Source organism: Sapajus apella, unplaced genomic scaffold (assembly GCF_009761245.1).
Source record: "Sapajus apella isolate SASKATOON/1434 unplaced genomic scaffold, GSC_monkey_1.0 scaffold35, whole genome shotgun sequence".
NCBI classification, from domain to species: domain Eukaryota; kingdom Metazoa; phylum Chordata; class Mammalia; order Primates; family Cebidae; genus Sapajus; species Sapajus apella.
Window position 1 is genome coordinate 21,930,673 of NW_022436975.1, and position 15,417 is coordinate 21,946,089.

The 15,417-nt window shown below is 37.0% G+C and overlaps 1 protein-coding gene across 10 annotated transcripts in view; it reads right to left on the minus strand.

The window, feature by feature from the left end:
- Nucleotides 1–15,417, minus strand: part of EYA1 (EYA transcriptional coactivator and phosphatase 1) — a 339,983-nt gene that overhangs the window by 108,239 nt on the left and 216,327 nt on the right. For 4 of the 10 annotated variants that reach the window (XM_032296318.1, XM_032296325.1, XM_032296322.1 and 1 more), the window contains 3 exons: nucleotides 9,888–9,957; nucleotides 9,419–9,564; nucleotides 5,649–5,786 (listed from right to left, as the gene is read on the minus strand). In XM_032296318.1, the coding sequence (XP_032152209.1) occupies nucleotides 5,649–5,786; nucleotides 9,419–9,564; nucleotides 9,888–9,957 (354 nt within the window). The remainder of the gene's footprint in view (nucleotides 1–5,648; nucleotides 5,787–9,418; nucleotides 9,565–9,887; nucleotides 9,958–15,417) is intronic. The other 6 variants (XM_032296321.1, XM_032296324.1, XM_032296319.1 and 3 more) reach the window with 4 other exon arrangements.

Genomic DNA, 15,417 nt, shown 5'->3' on the forward strand with positions numbered 1-15,417 from the left:
GCAAAATGGCCACAAATTGCCAAATCTGGTCTTTAAGGGCTGTGCAAGTGTTAAAGCACTGGTAGTGCTCAGGAATGAGTTTCCTAAGGAGTTTTGTTTTTTTTTTTCAGAGTTTCATGAGTTGGTATTTGACTAGTTATATAACTAAGCATGTAATGCAATGGTTTAGTTCTAATGATCAAGTCTGCCGTTTGGAACAATTAAACGCCAAACAACTAGGTTTTGGCTTTTTGTAATTTTCTTTAAAAGCCACTCCTGCGAGACCTATAATTTAGGTGTATGTATAGCAACAAGGTCTGACAATTCTAAGCCATTCCGTTTTGAGTAGCCATTCTTGAGTAACTGTTGATTTTATACAAACCAAATTAATATATTTTATGCATTTGTTAGCATTTTCAGTTTCTTTTTTTTTTTTTTTTTTTTTTTTTTTTTGATACAGACTTTTACTCTGTTGCTCAGGCTGGAGTGAAATGGTGCAATCTTGGCTCACTGAACTTCTTGCTCCCAGGTTCAAGTGATTCTCCTGTTTCAGCCCCCTGAGTAACAGGGATTACAGGCACATATCACTACGGCTGGCTAATTTCTGTATTTTTAGTAGAGATGGGGTTTTGCTATGTTGGTCAGGCTGGTCTCGAACTCCTTACCTCAGGTGATCTGCCTGCCTCAGCCTCCCAAAGTGCTGGGATTACAGGTATAAGCCACAGGTTCTTATCTTTTAAAGTCACTGTTCACAGTTATGTAAAGATTATAAGATGTCACAAGGAAAATAACTAGATTAATCCTTGGCATATAAAAAGTGCACAATAAATGTCAACTGTTATTTTATTTTGTTGTATCGGCACTAGAGTTTTCCATCTCTACATAGCACAGCTCATCACATTCCCATCTTCCTCCCTAATCTTCTGAACTAAACAATTTTGATGTTTCAATGGCAGGTGGAGAGCTCTTTCTCCACCCATTCTTAGCACTCAAAGCAGAGAAGTGACTGCAGGGCCTCTCAAGACCAACAAGGATTTGGTTGACGACTCTTTCTCTCCCACCACTGCAGAGCTGAGTTTATTTTTTGCCAGTAGCTCTTCCTTGCTTCCCCACTCTCACTTTCCAACACCCCATTCACTACTGTTGCTACACAGCTTTTACTCTCTTCTGATTTTCTTTTTCATGTTGTTTCTCCCTGCTTTGTTGGTATAATGTACAAGAAGTTTGACCTTTGTCCATAGTAAGTTTCCTTCCATGCCAGCATATTAATTACATCCAGCTCCCTGTTTTTGCTATGCTTATTTGGTTATTGGTTTCTTAAAGTTCTCTTTCGTGGTTAAAATGTATTTTGTTTTATATATATATATATACACATATATATATATACACATATATATATAAAACAAAATAAATATATTTATATATATGTGCGTGTGTATACATATACATATATATACACACACACACACACACACACACACACACACACACGCAAATTTTAATTACATTTTGTGTGTTGTGGGGGGAAAAGAAGGAGCATTTAGGTAATGCTGCCTAATCTGGAACTACTCCAGAAAGCCGGACTGTGATAATAATGATGAAAATAATATTAACCACATCACCACTGCAATGAGAGCAGTAAAACTGACAACAATCATTTGAGTATCTTACTATGTACCATAGGTTGGTCAGAGTGATTTACAGACAATATCAATGACATCTCACAACGCTATTATGGGGGTAGATTTCATGCCCATATTCCAGATAACGAAACAGATGTTAACAAGTCAAGTTGCATGCTGAAGGCCCACAGAAAGCAATGGTAGAACTGCTGACAGGCAGTCTTATTCCAGAACCCATACTGCTAACCAGGGAGCCAGGTTTCACTGTACCTCTACTCCAGTCTTTCTAAGTCTGATAAAACCAAAGAGGTGATCATTTTAAACATTCTTTAATCAGCAAAACACTTAGAGGAAGCAACCATGTCACACTTCAGTTTTGGGGGCTGCTAGAATATTTCCCCTGGGCTACTAGAATAGTTCTATCATTGTAAAATTCTGATGTTATTAAATTTGAACAGCTAAATCTCTAAGTAACTAGTCATTATGTTGTAAAGGTTGAAAAGATTTCCTGCAAATAAAGCTAGGCAAAAATATCACCCATATTGCCAAAATATATTCTCATCCAGGATTCAAATACATTTTAAGAGATATAAGATTAAATTGGTACAAGCAAAAAATCAGTTATTCATTAAGGATTAAAAGAACTGAGGAAATCTGAAAATACTTTTAGACATTGTAGAAATTACTATATTAAAAAACATGTATTGAAAAGACACTCAGAGGTCAACAGACTCCCACAACTAGGTGCACAAAATCATTGAATAATGGTGAAGCAGTATTCACACTGCATTAAATACTTAAGAACTACATATTAATCACAATTGAGTCTCCAAATTTGGCCATATACATGCTGTAGCAAATTACATAGCATTATCTATCATCATTTTGGAAAGCTAAGTTTCAAAAATTAATGGTATATTATCATCTGGTTTCATATGCAGAGGTCATATTACAGGTTGAGTACTCCTTATCTGAAATGCTTGGGACTGGAAGTGTTTTGGATTTTGAATTTTTTTTTCAAATTTTGGAATATTTGCATTATATGCTGGTTGCGTATCCCTAATTCCCAAATCTGAAATCCAAAATGCTCCTATAAGCATTTTCTTTGAGCATTATGTGAGTGCTCAAAAAGTTTTAAATTTTGAAGCATTTTGGATTTCAGATTTTTGGATTAGGAATGCTCAACCTGTATAACCAGTAGTCTAAAATTGGGTAAAATATCATGTGAAAAATGCCCCAGTCATGGGAAATGGGTCCTAATGTCCCACTGGAAAGGGCATTCAACTAGGGGATGTAAAAACACTTTTTATGTGTTTTTATGTACACATTGTGTATAAAAACACATGAAAATTTTAATTCACTATCCAGTAAACCCAGATGACAATAAATCTATGGGCAGAAAAGCAATGCCTTATTTGGTGAGACATATATTCTTATTTCTTTTAAAAAATAGTCTTATTTTCCTCCAAATTAATTTCCTTTTCACCTCCCTCATTTCCCCTGCTACATGCACTATACTCTAGTGGATGGTTTGTCTTTTTCTGAATTGTTTCTGCTACGTACATTTTGACCTGGGAGAAGAACAAGATAAAAGTAACTCTCAAGCACAATATTTCTCAAACTATCTGAGGTCCAGGATCAGTTTTTTCCTCCAATCCTTCACAGAGTGACCACTGAGCAAAATACAAAGTAATGTACTTCTAAAAGAAAGAAATTTTAAAAAGAAACAGAGAGTACAAGTCTCATCTTTAAAAATTATCATTTGATTCAATAAACATAAAATTTATTATTGACTGACTGTGAAAATTTCTAGATGGTAACTCAGTTTCTGTGCTTAGCTTTGGGTGGGCAGGTAACCACAAGGCTGCGGATGGGCTCAGGCCCAGAACCACACAATTCTGTAGCTGTGCTCTGTCAGGGCACTTCACTTGCCTCCTTCACACTTCTAGGATTCACTTTTCCCCAAGGAGGCCTGGATACCACAGGCACCATGGAAGACCCTGGGACCCCCTCCAGCGCTCTTTATTTTCCTATTATCTCCCAGAGGAATCTGCAATTGTATAATTTATTTGGTTGCTTGTCTGCCGTCTCTCTCCTTGGCAAGAATGAAAGCTCTATGAGCAAACAGACCTTGTCTGCCTCATGATCCATTTCATTACTAGAGCCTAGGACTGTTAAATTCATTAATAAAGTCTTTCCATCACTTTTTGTTCTTTATATTCCTTTACTCAATTGATATTCAGCATGTGTAGAAACAGTTCTTTTCCAAGGCTGCATAAGACTTTTGGAAGCAGGCACATAAATAATATCTTTCTACTAATAAATGCTATCTATTATAAAATAGTGTTTATTTTATAATCACTGAATATATCAAAACTTTATAATTCAGGCCTTTTTGAATCAAACGCAAAATCAGATATGAAAAGGTTAATGAATCTTGTCCCCTAAAATTGAGTTTGCCATAAAGGAAAATAGATTCTTAAAAATGAAAAATTGAAAAATATATATGTATATGATTCTTCAGGAACTATATTAATAAAACATTTAAAACAGCTAAGATCTTTATTGTGAGAAATAATAAGATGAAGATGACCACCACTGAAGAGGAGAAAAAATGTTTTATGTTATTTTTTTAAATGTGTATAAAAGCAGTAAAATGTTGTGCCTACCAAAATGACACTTTCTTCAAATAAAGATATTATCTAATGTGTACACTTTAACACACAGCCCTTCCTTGTGTAAATATATAAGAAATCCTTAGAGGAGTTTAAAATAATTTACTTAGAAATTCTACACTTAAACTTATCCAAAGGACATAATTAAAGGTGTAGATAAGATATGCATAGCCTTGCTCTAAATATCCAATAGTAGGGAATTAGTTAAAAATGATATATCTATTTAACTAATTCCATGTAGCCATTAAAAGGATGCTGTAGAACAAAACTTATTGATGTAAAAGGATGGTTAAAATAGACTTTTTACTAAAAATAACAGGTTGCAATACTATATTATAAATGGGCCCATACTGTGTATCTAGATGAACATATAATTATAGTAATAAATGTATGAGACACAGGCTATAATTATTTCGCTTCTCTGTATTTTCTAATTTGTCTGCAATAAACAAATATTATTAATGTAACAAAGAATAAGATACAATATATAAAAACAATAACAACTACAAAAAAGAACCCCTTCGATCAAAAAGAAGTAATCAGGGATTTAATTCAACTATGCCTTGGCACTATTAGGAAGCCAAATATGATTCACTGAACTGAACTGTAATAAAGACAAGATATTAGGAAAATGTTTAAATTATGTGAGAACTATTCTCAAGCACTTTAAAGATCTATTTGCAAGATTACAATGTGCTAATTACAAGTAATATCTATGTATTCTTGAGACTAGCTTTGACAATGTAAACTTTTAGCTGTCATTCCATTTGACTTGTGCTTATATTATGTTTTCCCTGTTGTTTCAAAAGCAGAACCCAGGGACTGATTCTTAGAAGCATTTTCTTATAGATTCACTGGGTGTCTGTAAATCTGATCAACTGGTCTTTGGTAGATCATTATTCAACACTTACCACATACTTTATTTCTAGAGCTATGACTGCCACTCCCCAAGCCTCACTTCATAATGAAAATAAAGAAAACAGCCCTTTTGGAAAAGTTGGATGGTAATACTAACATAAGTTTTTAGTACATACCATATCATAACCTCCTACATGGCTGACTTTTGACTATTTCATTTCTTTTTTAACTGACAGAAGACACAAAGACAAAAATGTCAACTTCACAAAAAATCTTAGTGCTTTTTGGAAAGAATCTTACAGATCATTCAGTCTAAGCCCCTGATGTTATAAATATGGAAATTTAGGCCTAGAAAATAGGTAAGTGAGAAGCCAAACTAGAAGCAAGTGTCCTGCCTCTAAGCCCAATCCACTTGCCATCATCATCTACCATTTACATGGAACATCAGATTCTACTTTAGAAATTAATTATCAACCTACAGGGCTAAGGAAAATAGAAATGTGTGTATACAGACCTTGCATCTGGTAGCTGTAGGGTGCCTGTCCAGGTTGAGGGGTACTGAAGCTTGTGCCATAGCTGAGAAACCCTGTCTGTCCAGGCGACTGAGACTGTGACAATCCACCTTCGGTCTTGATGCCTGCCCACAATGCACCTAAATCAGTTAGTGATAGCTTATCTATCTGTCCATTTTCAAAAGCTGGTAAATACAAAAAACATACACTTCGACAAATATTTAACTATAAATGCTTTCCCAGTCTTATCTCAAAAATAAAGGGTACATATGCACACAGCGAAATACTATAAAGTACAATGTTTGAATGCCTGTTCACATGATTCTCTCTTGTTTGACTGCACTTTAACATAAAGCCCTTCTATAAAATATAACTCCAGTGATATATTTTCATACTTCATTTTGTTTTAATTAATGTAAAAGTTGTAGATCATCTCCTTCACAGTCAAGAAACAGCCTAATTAAATTTTAGCTTAATGATCTCAAAGCTGCTATACTGACTATGGTCAAAATCCTTTTTTTCTAAAAGCAAAACAAAACAGATTAATTGAAGCCTACACCATCACAGTATTTTTCCCCCCTTTACTCTTTCTACCACAAAGATGATTTCAGTACCAACTCATTTTGAAGTCCAAAGAAGAATCAATACCGGGCCCAGAACTAAGCAACATGGTGGAAAGGCTTCTCCTGAGTTTCTAGGTCCCATCGGAAAATAAGCACAAAGGGAGCTGAACACTAATAAGCTGGATCCTATAAAACAGCAGTGATTTATAAACAAGTGGAGTTGGCCAGCAGTTCCCTTTTGTCCCTTTTAGTGTGAAATATTTGACCATAATTGTTTTCAATGTAGTCTATTGTGGCCCCCAAATATCTCCCCAAACACCAGGCTGACATCATAATTTTGGGTTTGGCAGCACTGAGGTATGGGGCTCAGCTCTGTCTTTAATTAGTCATAATTAAAGACAGTCATACATGTTAACAACTCTCCTTCATTCTCATAGAGAGAGGGGAGGAAAATTTCTGCCAAGGGAATTCACATTTTTGAATAATTTTGCTTTGTACTTAAGATAAATGATATCGTTAGGATCTAGAATACTCAGTAGTCTTACTGTTTATTTCCATTTTAGGGGAATCTCATCAGCTGAGTGAAGTCAGATAATTGTTTTAAGGCTGTGAGAGAATCTGACTCTTGGCTGAGAGTGCTTACTTTAATTCCTGCAGTATCTCTAAATAACTTCATAATGACCTTAACATTTAAGTCTTAACACAACCTTGACATTTTAAAAATGTGATTTTCCCTGTAGAGGTAATCCCTAAACAGTGAATAACCCATACATAGAAATGGTCTCTGGAAATATACCTGCCCTAGACAGGTGGCTTGATGCCTCTAGAAAATCCCTTTCTTTCCATGTTGTCACCCCTAGGGATTTTCCCCCTCTTGCTCCATTTGAGGCTACGCTGATCTGCTTCCAGCCTTCAATTACCAATAAAATGCCAATAATTCATGTATTTCTATTCTGTTTTAAACTATTGTTTCCAGATGGGGATCTTTGTGATAAGAATATATAATGAAAGGCAGAAAGAGGTAGATAGCACCCATAGCCACTCCTATCTCCAATGACTTCTTTCTACAAGGTGGCAAACTCCTATCACTAGCAGACTCCTTGAGGATCCAGCAAAGAACAGAATGCATTTGTGTTTCCCCACTCATCTATCATTCTCATGATAAAAAGATACACCAGTCTTTACTTACAGGGTCTCAATAAAAAGTTACGAGCACAAGTCCCTGAAGAAAGTTTTTTAAGACTATCTGGGCCTTGACTATCAGCAGCTAAAACCCAAGCTAAGTGCTCTTCCTTCATGAATGAGCAAAGGGGAGAAGGATGCCATATTTTTCAATTCACTGGCCCCCCAAAATAGAACTTTTGCATCAGAAGTATTCAGGGCATCTCCTTGTACTCAAGGTCCCAAAAGAGAAGACAGGGTGATTAGGAAAATGCTAAGACCTGAAAATGATTCCCCGGGAATTTGTAACCATGAAAAACTCTGGAATCAACGCCTTCACACGGAGCCTCACTCTCATGCCTCCCCGATCCCCACTTATCCCATTAAAATCCCCGTCCTCACTCTGCTAGTTCTGATTCTATTCCCAGATCTTTTTGCTCATCTCACATTCTTTGAACAGCTATATCAGACAAGGACATTCATTAATGACTTAGAAGTGGAGGAACCCCTAACCCAGAGCTCAGAAATTGGCAAAGGCAGATGTGCAGGTCACCCAAGACTGAATAGGGAGAGAAGGAAGAACAAAGGTGTGTGGCTGGCAACCAGGGCTGTGACGGGAATGGCGCCTTCCCATGGCAGCACTGGTAGGCTGACAGCACTTTAGAACTGTGTGGACTGGAAAATATGTTTACACTTCAAATAATCATCTCACAAATAAATTTTGGGAACATAAATCAAAGACTGCCTTGACTTCTGTTATAGAATGGGAGCTGATGCTTTCTCTTCTTTTAGTCCAAGAATAGTTTGAAAGTAAATTCCAGCTAAACTTAATCCATATCTAATATTATTTTGAGAAACGGTGAATAAAGGTTATAGAAATGAGAAATAATTCAAAAAATTCCATTTTAGGGCTGTCTCTAAAGTTTACATTCAAAATACCTATCTAGATAACATTCAGTTCAGATGGTTTTAAAATAAAACTATAAATGCTGAAGTCATACCTAATGTAGGTTATTTGTATATATTTTATAAGAAATTCATATATGAATTCTGTTTGAGATGTAATTAAAAGAAATAAGTAATTTACCTTCTAATTATTAATGAAATACTTAAAAAAGAGCATTAATTCTTTTTATATACTACAGAAAAGAACACTACAAAACAGTATCAAACAGGAGCACAATTAGTATATTGGTCACAAAAAAACTTTGTCAACCCTTTCCTTCAAGTATCTATGTACTATTCTTGATTATTAGTTTTATTTTCTTAATAAAATGCCAATAATTCATGTGTTTCTATCCAGTTCAATCTATTTAGAATTACAATGACAATTTAATGAAAGGAAAGGTATTTTACAATTCTGAGTTTTTTGTTTTTTTTTTAATTAAGCTTTGGGATTTTGTTGGATTTATTTTTAATTTACAGGTATTGACCCCGTAACAAGTGAGTTAAATTACACCAAGATAAAGATAATCTCCAGGTGGGAAGGAACAAATGTCCATGTGAGCTTTAAATGTTTCCTGATTTGCCTCTTCAAAGTGCAGTCCAGGCTGTGATATATAGATCACTTTTCCTAATGGTTGATAACGCTGCAATTTGAGACTATTACCACCCTTGAGTTTAAAGCAAGAGTTTGTTGAATTCTACTTGTACATCCCTAATCAAAGCTAGGCATCTGATAAATAGGAAATGAAACTTTACCCCAAAAGACTTCATTCATAGACAGTTTATCACAAATATTCACAAAAATATTTTGGATTCCAGAGCCCAGTGCTCAAATGGCAAATTCAGGGTTGAGATATAAATGGAGAAAAATGAGAGCAAGAAGGCATACGAACTGCACAATCTGTTTGCTACCTCTGACCTCAAGATAAGGAGCTGCCAGTTCTCATAACACTCATTAGAAAAAATCATACGAAGAATTTAGACACAGAAGGTGACAACACTTTCTAAAGCGGCTGAGGATTCAGTCTTTAAGTACCACTCAAATATGTTAATACACTCATGCCCACACGACAATGCCACCAGTACAATAGCAGGTAACTCACCATATGAGGAAATGCCGTACGGCTGTCCTGGCTGTGGGTACGTGGCATAGGCTGTAGCTTGTTGCATTCCTGTGGTAAACTGTGTTTGCCCATATGCAGCCATAGTTTGTGAGGAAGGGGTAGGGAGAATATGTGGGTATGGTCTGCTATTTGTCAAAAATGACAGAAAATAGAAAGCCCATGCATTAGATGGAAACATGCAAGGTAACCAATTAACAACCACATCACAAATTCCAGTTAAAGACTGTCTCTTAAAGTAAAACTTTGACATAGAATTGATAAAGAACTGAAATACTTCAGTGTCTCCACTACGTGATGCTCAAAATAAATTTGTGTAAATATGTTTACATCTCTATGAAACGCACTTTCATTTAAATTAAGATGGAACATGTGGGCACAGACATGACTTTAAATAAATAAAAGTCTACTCAGAGAAGTTATTTATTGATTAAGAGAAAATACATCTTACTTGGAAGGGTAAATCTGTGGCGGAGAGAACTGGTGAGTTGGTCGTGGGCTGAAACTACTGCTCCCAATTGCTGTAAAAAACAAAACAAAATAATGCACCATAATCCAAGCAAAATGCAAAATATATAGAAAACACTGATATGTTTTCAACTATAGGTTGGCCATAGGAAATTTCAGATATCCGACCTTTGTGAACTGCAGAAATAGCAATTTCATATGGTTCCACCTAACAGAAAGTTAAACTATAAAGAGAAGAGAATAGAAACTGATTAAGGGCTCTAGTTTCAAATGAACTCTTAGAAAACTCATCACAATCTTCTCAAATACCTGTCAGCATGCTATGAGTTTTTACAGTGGCAATACTTTAAGAGTACAAGAAGGCCTGGCTGCTGTTTGGAAAGCCATGCTGAAAGGGGCGGTCTGAAGCTGAACTGCGGGCTTGGGTGGGAATGTGAAAGGTCAGCAGGCCTATTGTTTGTGCTCAGCAAGAACACACAAACCCGAGGCTGTATTACCAAGAAACGTGGTCTAATCTTCTCTCAGGTGAGAAGAAACAGGATAGATCCTCATTTGCCTGCACTGATTTAGCAATGGTTTTTAGTAAAAATGCATTCCTATAACTATCTTAAATTTCTCAAGTTGCAAGCCAAGCCTGTTTTTTCCTGTGCTGATCTGGGTGTTCATTTGCCTTTTATTTATATGTGATCAACTTCAATGTTCAACTAAAAAAAGGTCTGCCTTTATTTTTTAAGGAGGTATTTAAGCATTCAAGCAGAACTTCTCTTCTTAATCATGTTAACTTGATTCAACAATGCATTAAAGTCCTAACAAATGTTCTTTTACTCTAATTCTGAATTAATAAAGATGCAAAAACCTAAGTTAACAAAGTCCTGAAAACAGCAGTTTCAGCTTCTTTCATTGTAAACAGAGTCAATCTACATACATATTTGTATATATACATACGCATATATCTACTCATATTTACATTTATGGGTATACATGTACATACTTTTTCCTTCAAATTCCTAATCTCTACCAGGCTAAGATGCATATTCTTTGGGTGCAATTATTGTAAGATATAAACTTATTCTTCTACCAATAATTACTACTTTCAGAGGCTCTATCATTTATTAATTGTATTCTACACTAAAATCCTTTTAGAAGGTTCCAAGTACTCAAAGTTTCATATAGTTTTCACATTGTCACATTGGTACATTTGTTTCTCAAATTTAATTTTCCAGCTTGTGTTTGGGAGGACAGTGGTAGGCTGGACTAGAATCTTCAGATCTATGAATAATCCTTTCTATGTAAAACAGGTCAAAAACAAGGCCCATCTAAGCACAGTAGGTTTAGATTAATACCACTCTTGCAAGCTCCCAGCTTCAAACATCTGGCTGGCCGCTTGGCAGAGACAGCATCTGTTGTGAAGAGATGGTGAGCCAGCCCAGCTGGTACCCCGTCATTTAGCACATACTGAGTCACTACTCTGTTCCAGGTGCTGTGCTAGATGCTGCAGATGCGAAGGTGCAAGGACCAGTTCCGTCTGATACACGTGGGAAGGGTGACAAATGAATAAGTGGGATGGTCAGTTAAAGACTGCAATTAATAGGAGAGGGGGATCGGTGAGAGAACACTTGGACTATGAGTGCTACCATTTGCCCAGGTCATCTGCAACTAAAACCTCTTCTGTGCCTCTCTTCTAAGACTGAAAACAGGCCAAGGGTAACATAGACTTATCCAGCAGAGTTACTGGAGAAGTAATCTCTTCCTGGGACAATAAGAGTTCAAAACAATTGGCTAAAAACCAAACAGCAAAAAAATGCAATGCTACCTGATGACAGAAGCCATAGAAACCCCATTTATTCTTTTCTAGCTCTGTGTCTATGTTTTTTGAATTGTGGGTCATGGCTCATGAAAAGTTCATAAATTCAACTTAATAGGTTGTACCAAGCAATTTTTTTTCTTTTATTTTTTCTTTCTTTTTAACAGACAACAGAACAGAAGATATCAGGGTTATGGGTTACTACACAGAGTAAAGGAAGTCCCATAAAGCTCTAATTTAGAAGATATACACAAAATGTGTGTATATACATGATGAAAGACTCAGGAGGCTGCAGAATATGGGAATTACGCCTAGGTTCTGGAATCAGAATTTAATTTCAGCACAGATTCAAATCTCAATTCTTCTATGTGGCCTTAGTCAAGTTATTCCCTCTATGTCTCCATATGTTCTCCTATAAAATGATGGCAATATTACCATCTACACCTCATAAGATTGTTGTGAAGACTGAGATAATTTTCCCAGATTCCCACTATCTTTTACTCCACGCTTGTCTTTTCCTTCTGTGTTTTCAACTCTGTTCAATGGATCACCATCTGTCCCACAAAATACTTCAAGGTTGGATTTCCTGCCTCCATTTTACACATGAGAAACTAGGGGCTGACAGAAGTAGAGTAACATATCTAAGCAAATTGAATCCAGGTCTGCCTTACCCTTCCCACCAAAACATACTATCTTCTGACCCCCTGCATGGAAATTAGAGCCTCACAACCATCTTGTTTTTCCCTCTATTTCATGACTCAAGTGACTCACCTACCCCAGTCCAGTAATTGCCTGTTGGTCTGTCCTGCATACTCCATCCCTGCTCTGAGGATCCCTGTCCTGGTCTAGGCCCTCACAGTGACGTCTCACTGGACTACTGGAACAGGTACAGAGCCACTTTCCTTTGGTCGCACTCAGGGATGGCCGCCTTTGCCTTCTGACTTTCAATACTGCCACCACCCTGTTCTTTCTTAAATGGAAACTTCTTCATATCCACAATCATTCGACAGTGTACTTTATCCCTGGGATAAATTGCAAATTTCTTGGCAGAGAATACAAAGAGATTCAAGCTCCAACTCCCTCCTGGGTAGATTATCTAACCTCCCAGACTTCAGAACTGCCCATCCATTTTATGTCTGATTTGGTTGTTGTTCACACTAGACTCTTCTTTGCTCTGCCTGATGAACACTCCACCACGGAGACTAAGACATCATTTTCTCTTCAGGGTAAGTCTTCCTTCTCTGTACTTTTCTTGGAACATTGCAATCCTTGGCAATGTAGCACCCCCTCCCCACATCGCATTACAATTAGGATATGAAGTGTATAGATGGTTACTTTCCTCTGCTAAGTATGGGATTCTGGGGCCATGGACTTCTTACTACCCTGTTTCCTTAGCACCTGACAGGGCCTGGCATGTGGTAGAGGGAATCGACACACATTATTTGTCTAAAAACTATGTGCGAATTAGGTCATAAGCAAAGTAGTTTTTAAAACCACAATAACGTGAAGAATATTTTATGTTTTTATACACATACATAATACATCTAAATTTGGTTCTTTGGAATAAGGTACAATCTATCAAATATATTGGCATAGGTAGTATCCCTTATGAAATAAATGTGAAGAACCCACAATGCTGTCTTATAACTAATCACCTAGTTAGGCATGCTTAAAATTACTGAATATGTCAAAGTCCACATAATAAGCCGTATCTTTCAGGCTTTCTTTAAATCCAAACCCCCGTATGGCTCGCACAATCTCTGTGTGGCTTGTAGTCAAAAATCTACCATCTTATACTTCAAGTAACATTTCCTTAATGGCATGAAACACTTTAAACTTTCTAAACAGTAACCCAGTAATTCAGATTCATTTTAATTTCATGGGACCAAAATTTCCTAAAGCTAAGAGAATGACCCTACATCAAATTAAACGGTCATTTTATCCTTAGAAAACTCAAAATTATGCATGCCACAGAGCCCTGGGAACATACAGACAACCAATATCACTTTATCTATTTAGCACATTTGTTTTCAATTACTGCACTTTATGTCCAACATAGAAACAAGCTCCCCCAATCTTTTTGTAGGAAGGGTGAGGAGAACCCAAAGTGAATAATAATCACAATCTTGAGAAAACGTTGGGAAGAACTCTTTCAATTGGCAGATCCTCAGCTCACTCCTCCCCCAGGCTCCTTCATGTCAACACCATTCAGCCAGACAATCAGGTCAAAATCCTAGAAGTAAGTTTTGACTCTTCTCTTTCCCTCACACCCCACCTACTCTTTTATCATAAGTCCAGTCTGCTTTCCCTTCAAAATAGACCCCAAACCTCAAACGTCTCATCTATCACTCTGTTCCAGTCACCAACATTGTGGCAAACAGAAGATGGGCCTCCTGGTTCTTTCACTGCAGAGGGTGAAGGTGAACAAGAGCCTAGCTGCTATGCTCTGCAATCCATCCATGCCATGCAGGGTGGGGGTGGAGGGATACTTTTAAAGGGCTTCACCAGACCAGTGACAAAGCATCAGGGATACTAAGGCAGGCCTGTTCCTGGGAGAGCTGGGGCTCCTCTGATGGCCTTGCTAAAATGTCCTTAGACTGCACTCCCACGTAACTTAACCTCCCTTCCTTTCCTCTCTTCTTTCCCTTAAGTAAATCCTGGCACATTTAATCCTGTCTTGGTGGCTCTTCTAGGAAGACATGAGCTAACACAGTCATCTTTCTTCCGAGCCAGGAAAACGGTGGTCTCCCTGCTTCCGTGCCCTCACCTCACCTTTCTCCCCATAAAGCACCTTCCATGCAACAAACAGTGACCTCTTAAAAACATAAATTAAGTCATGCCACAAACCCCCTGATCCTCAACTCCAAGCCCTCCATTATCCTATCACACTTCACTGAACCCAAACTTATTCCTGCCTTTCACCAAGATCTCTGCTCAGATGCCCTCTCCTCAGAAGCCTCTCTTCTAAAAGAGACTCCCATCCATTCCTTTACTAAACTCTTTGATCAGCTTTTGTTTCCTTCTTAGCACTTTTCATTGCCTATTTACATACACCAATACTTACCACTTACCCATGTATTATCTGTCTCTCCCAAAGAATGAAAGATCCATGAGAGCACAGACCCCTTTTCACTGCTATATTCCCACTGCCTAGAACATTGCTTGGCATATAGTAGGTGCTCAATAAATAATTGCTGAATGAATTAGACCTAGAAGGGTATACCTTTTATAAACAATTAAACAGATAAACCAAATTTGTCACACAATATTTTTTCTCCTGTGGAAGTATTTCTGCTTCTATTTTCAATTTTCAAATATCACTGGACTTCAACTTGCATTTTACTTAACAATTTAATAACAAATTTAGGTTTTGTAGAAATGGCAGAGGCAGCAAAGATATTAAAAACACTTTATTTGCAATCCCTATTGTTCTTAAAATTTAAATCGTTAAAATATTGCCTTTCATTGGTAAAGAGTAAATGGGCATCACTTTACAATATTATGAAACCATGATAAGCAATACCGCAATTTTCAATTCAGCCACTGCCTTGGAAAACTGCCTTCCCTTTCTTTCACTCCCCCACCTTATACCTGAGGGCTTCCCTAGAAGAGTGAGCTCATTAGGTCCTTAAGGTTTGCAGGTGCTAGGGCTCCTTGAAAGAGAGGTGGAGATAGAAATCACCAACATCAGAGTGGTTCCATTTCTTCA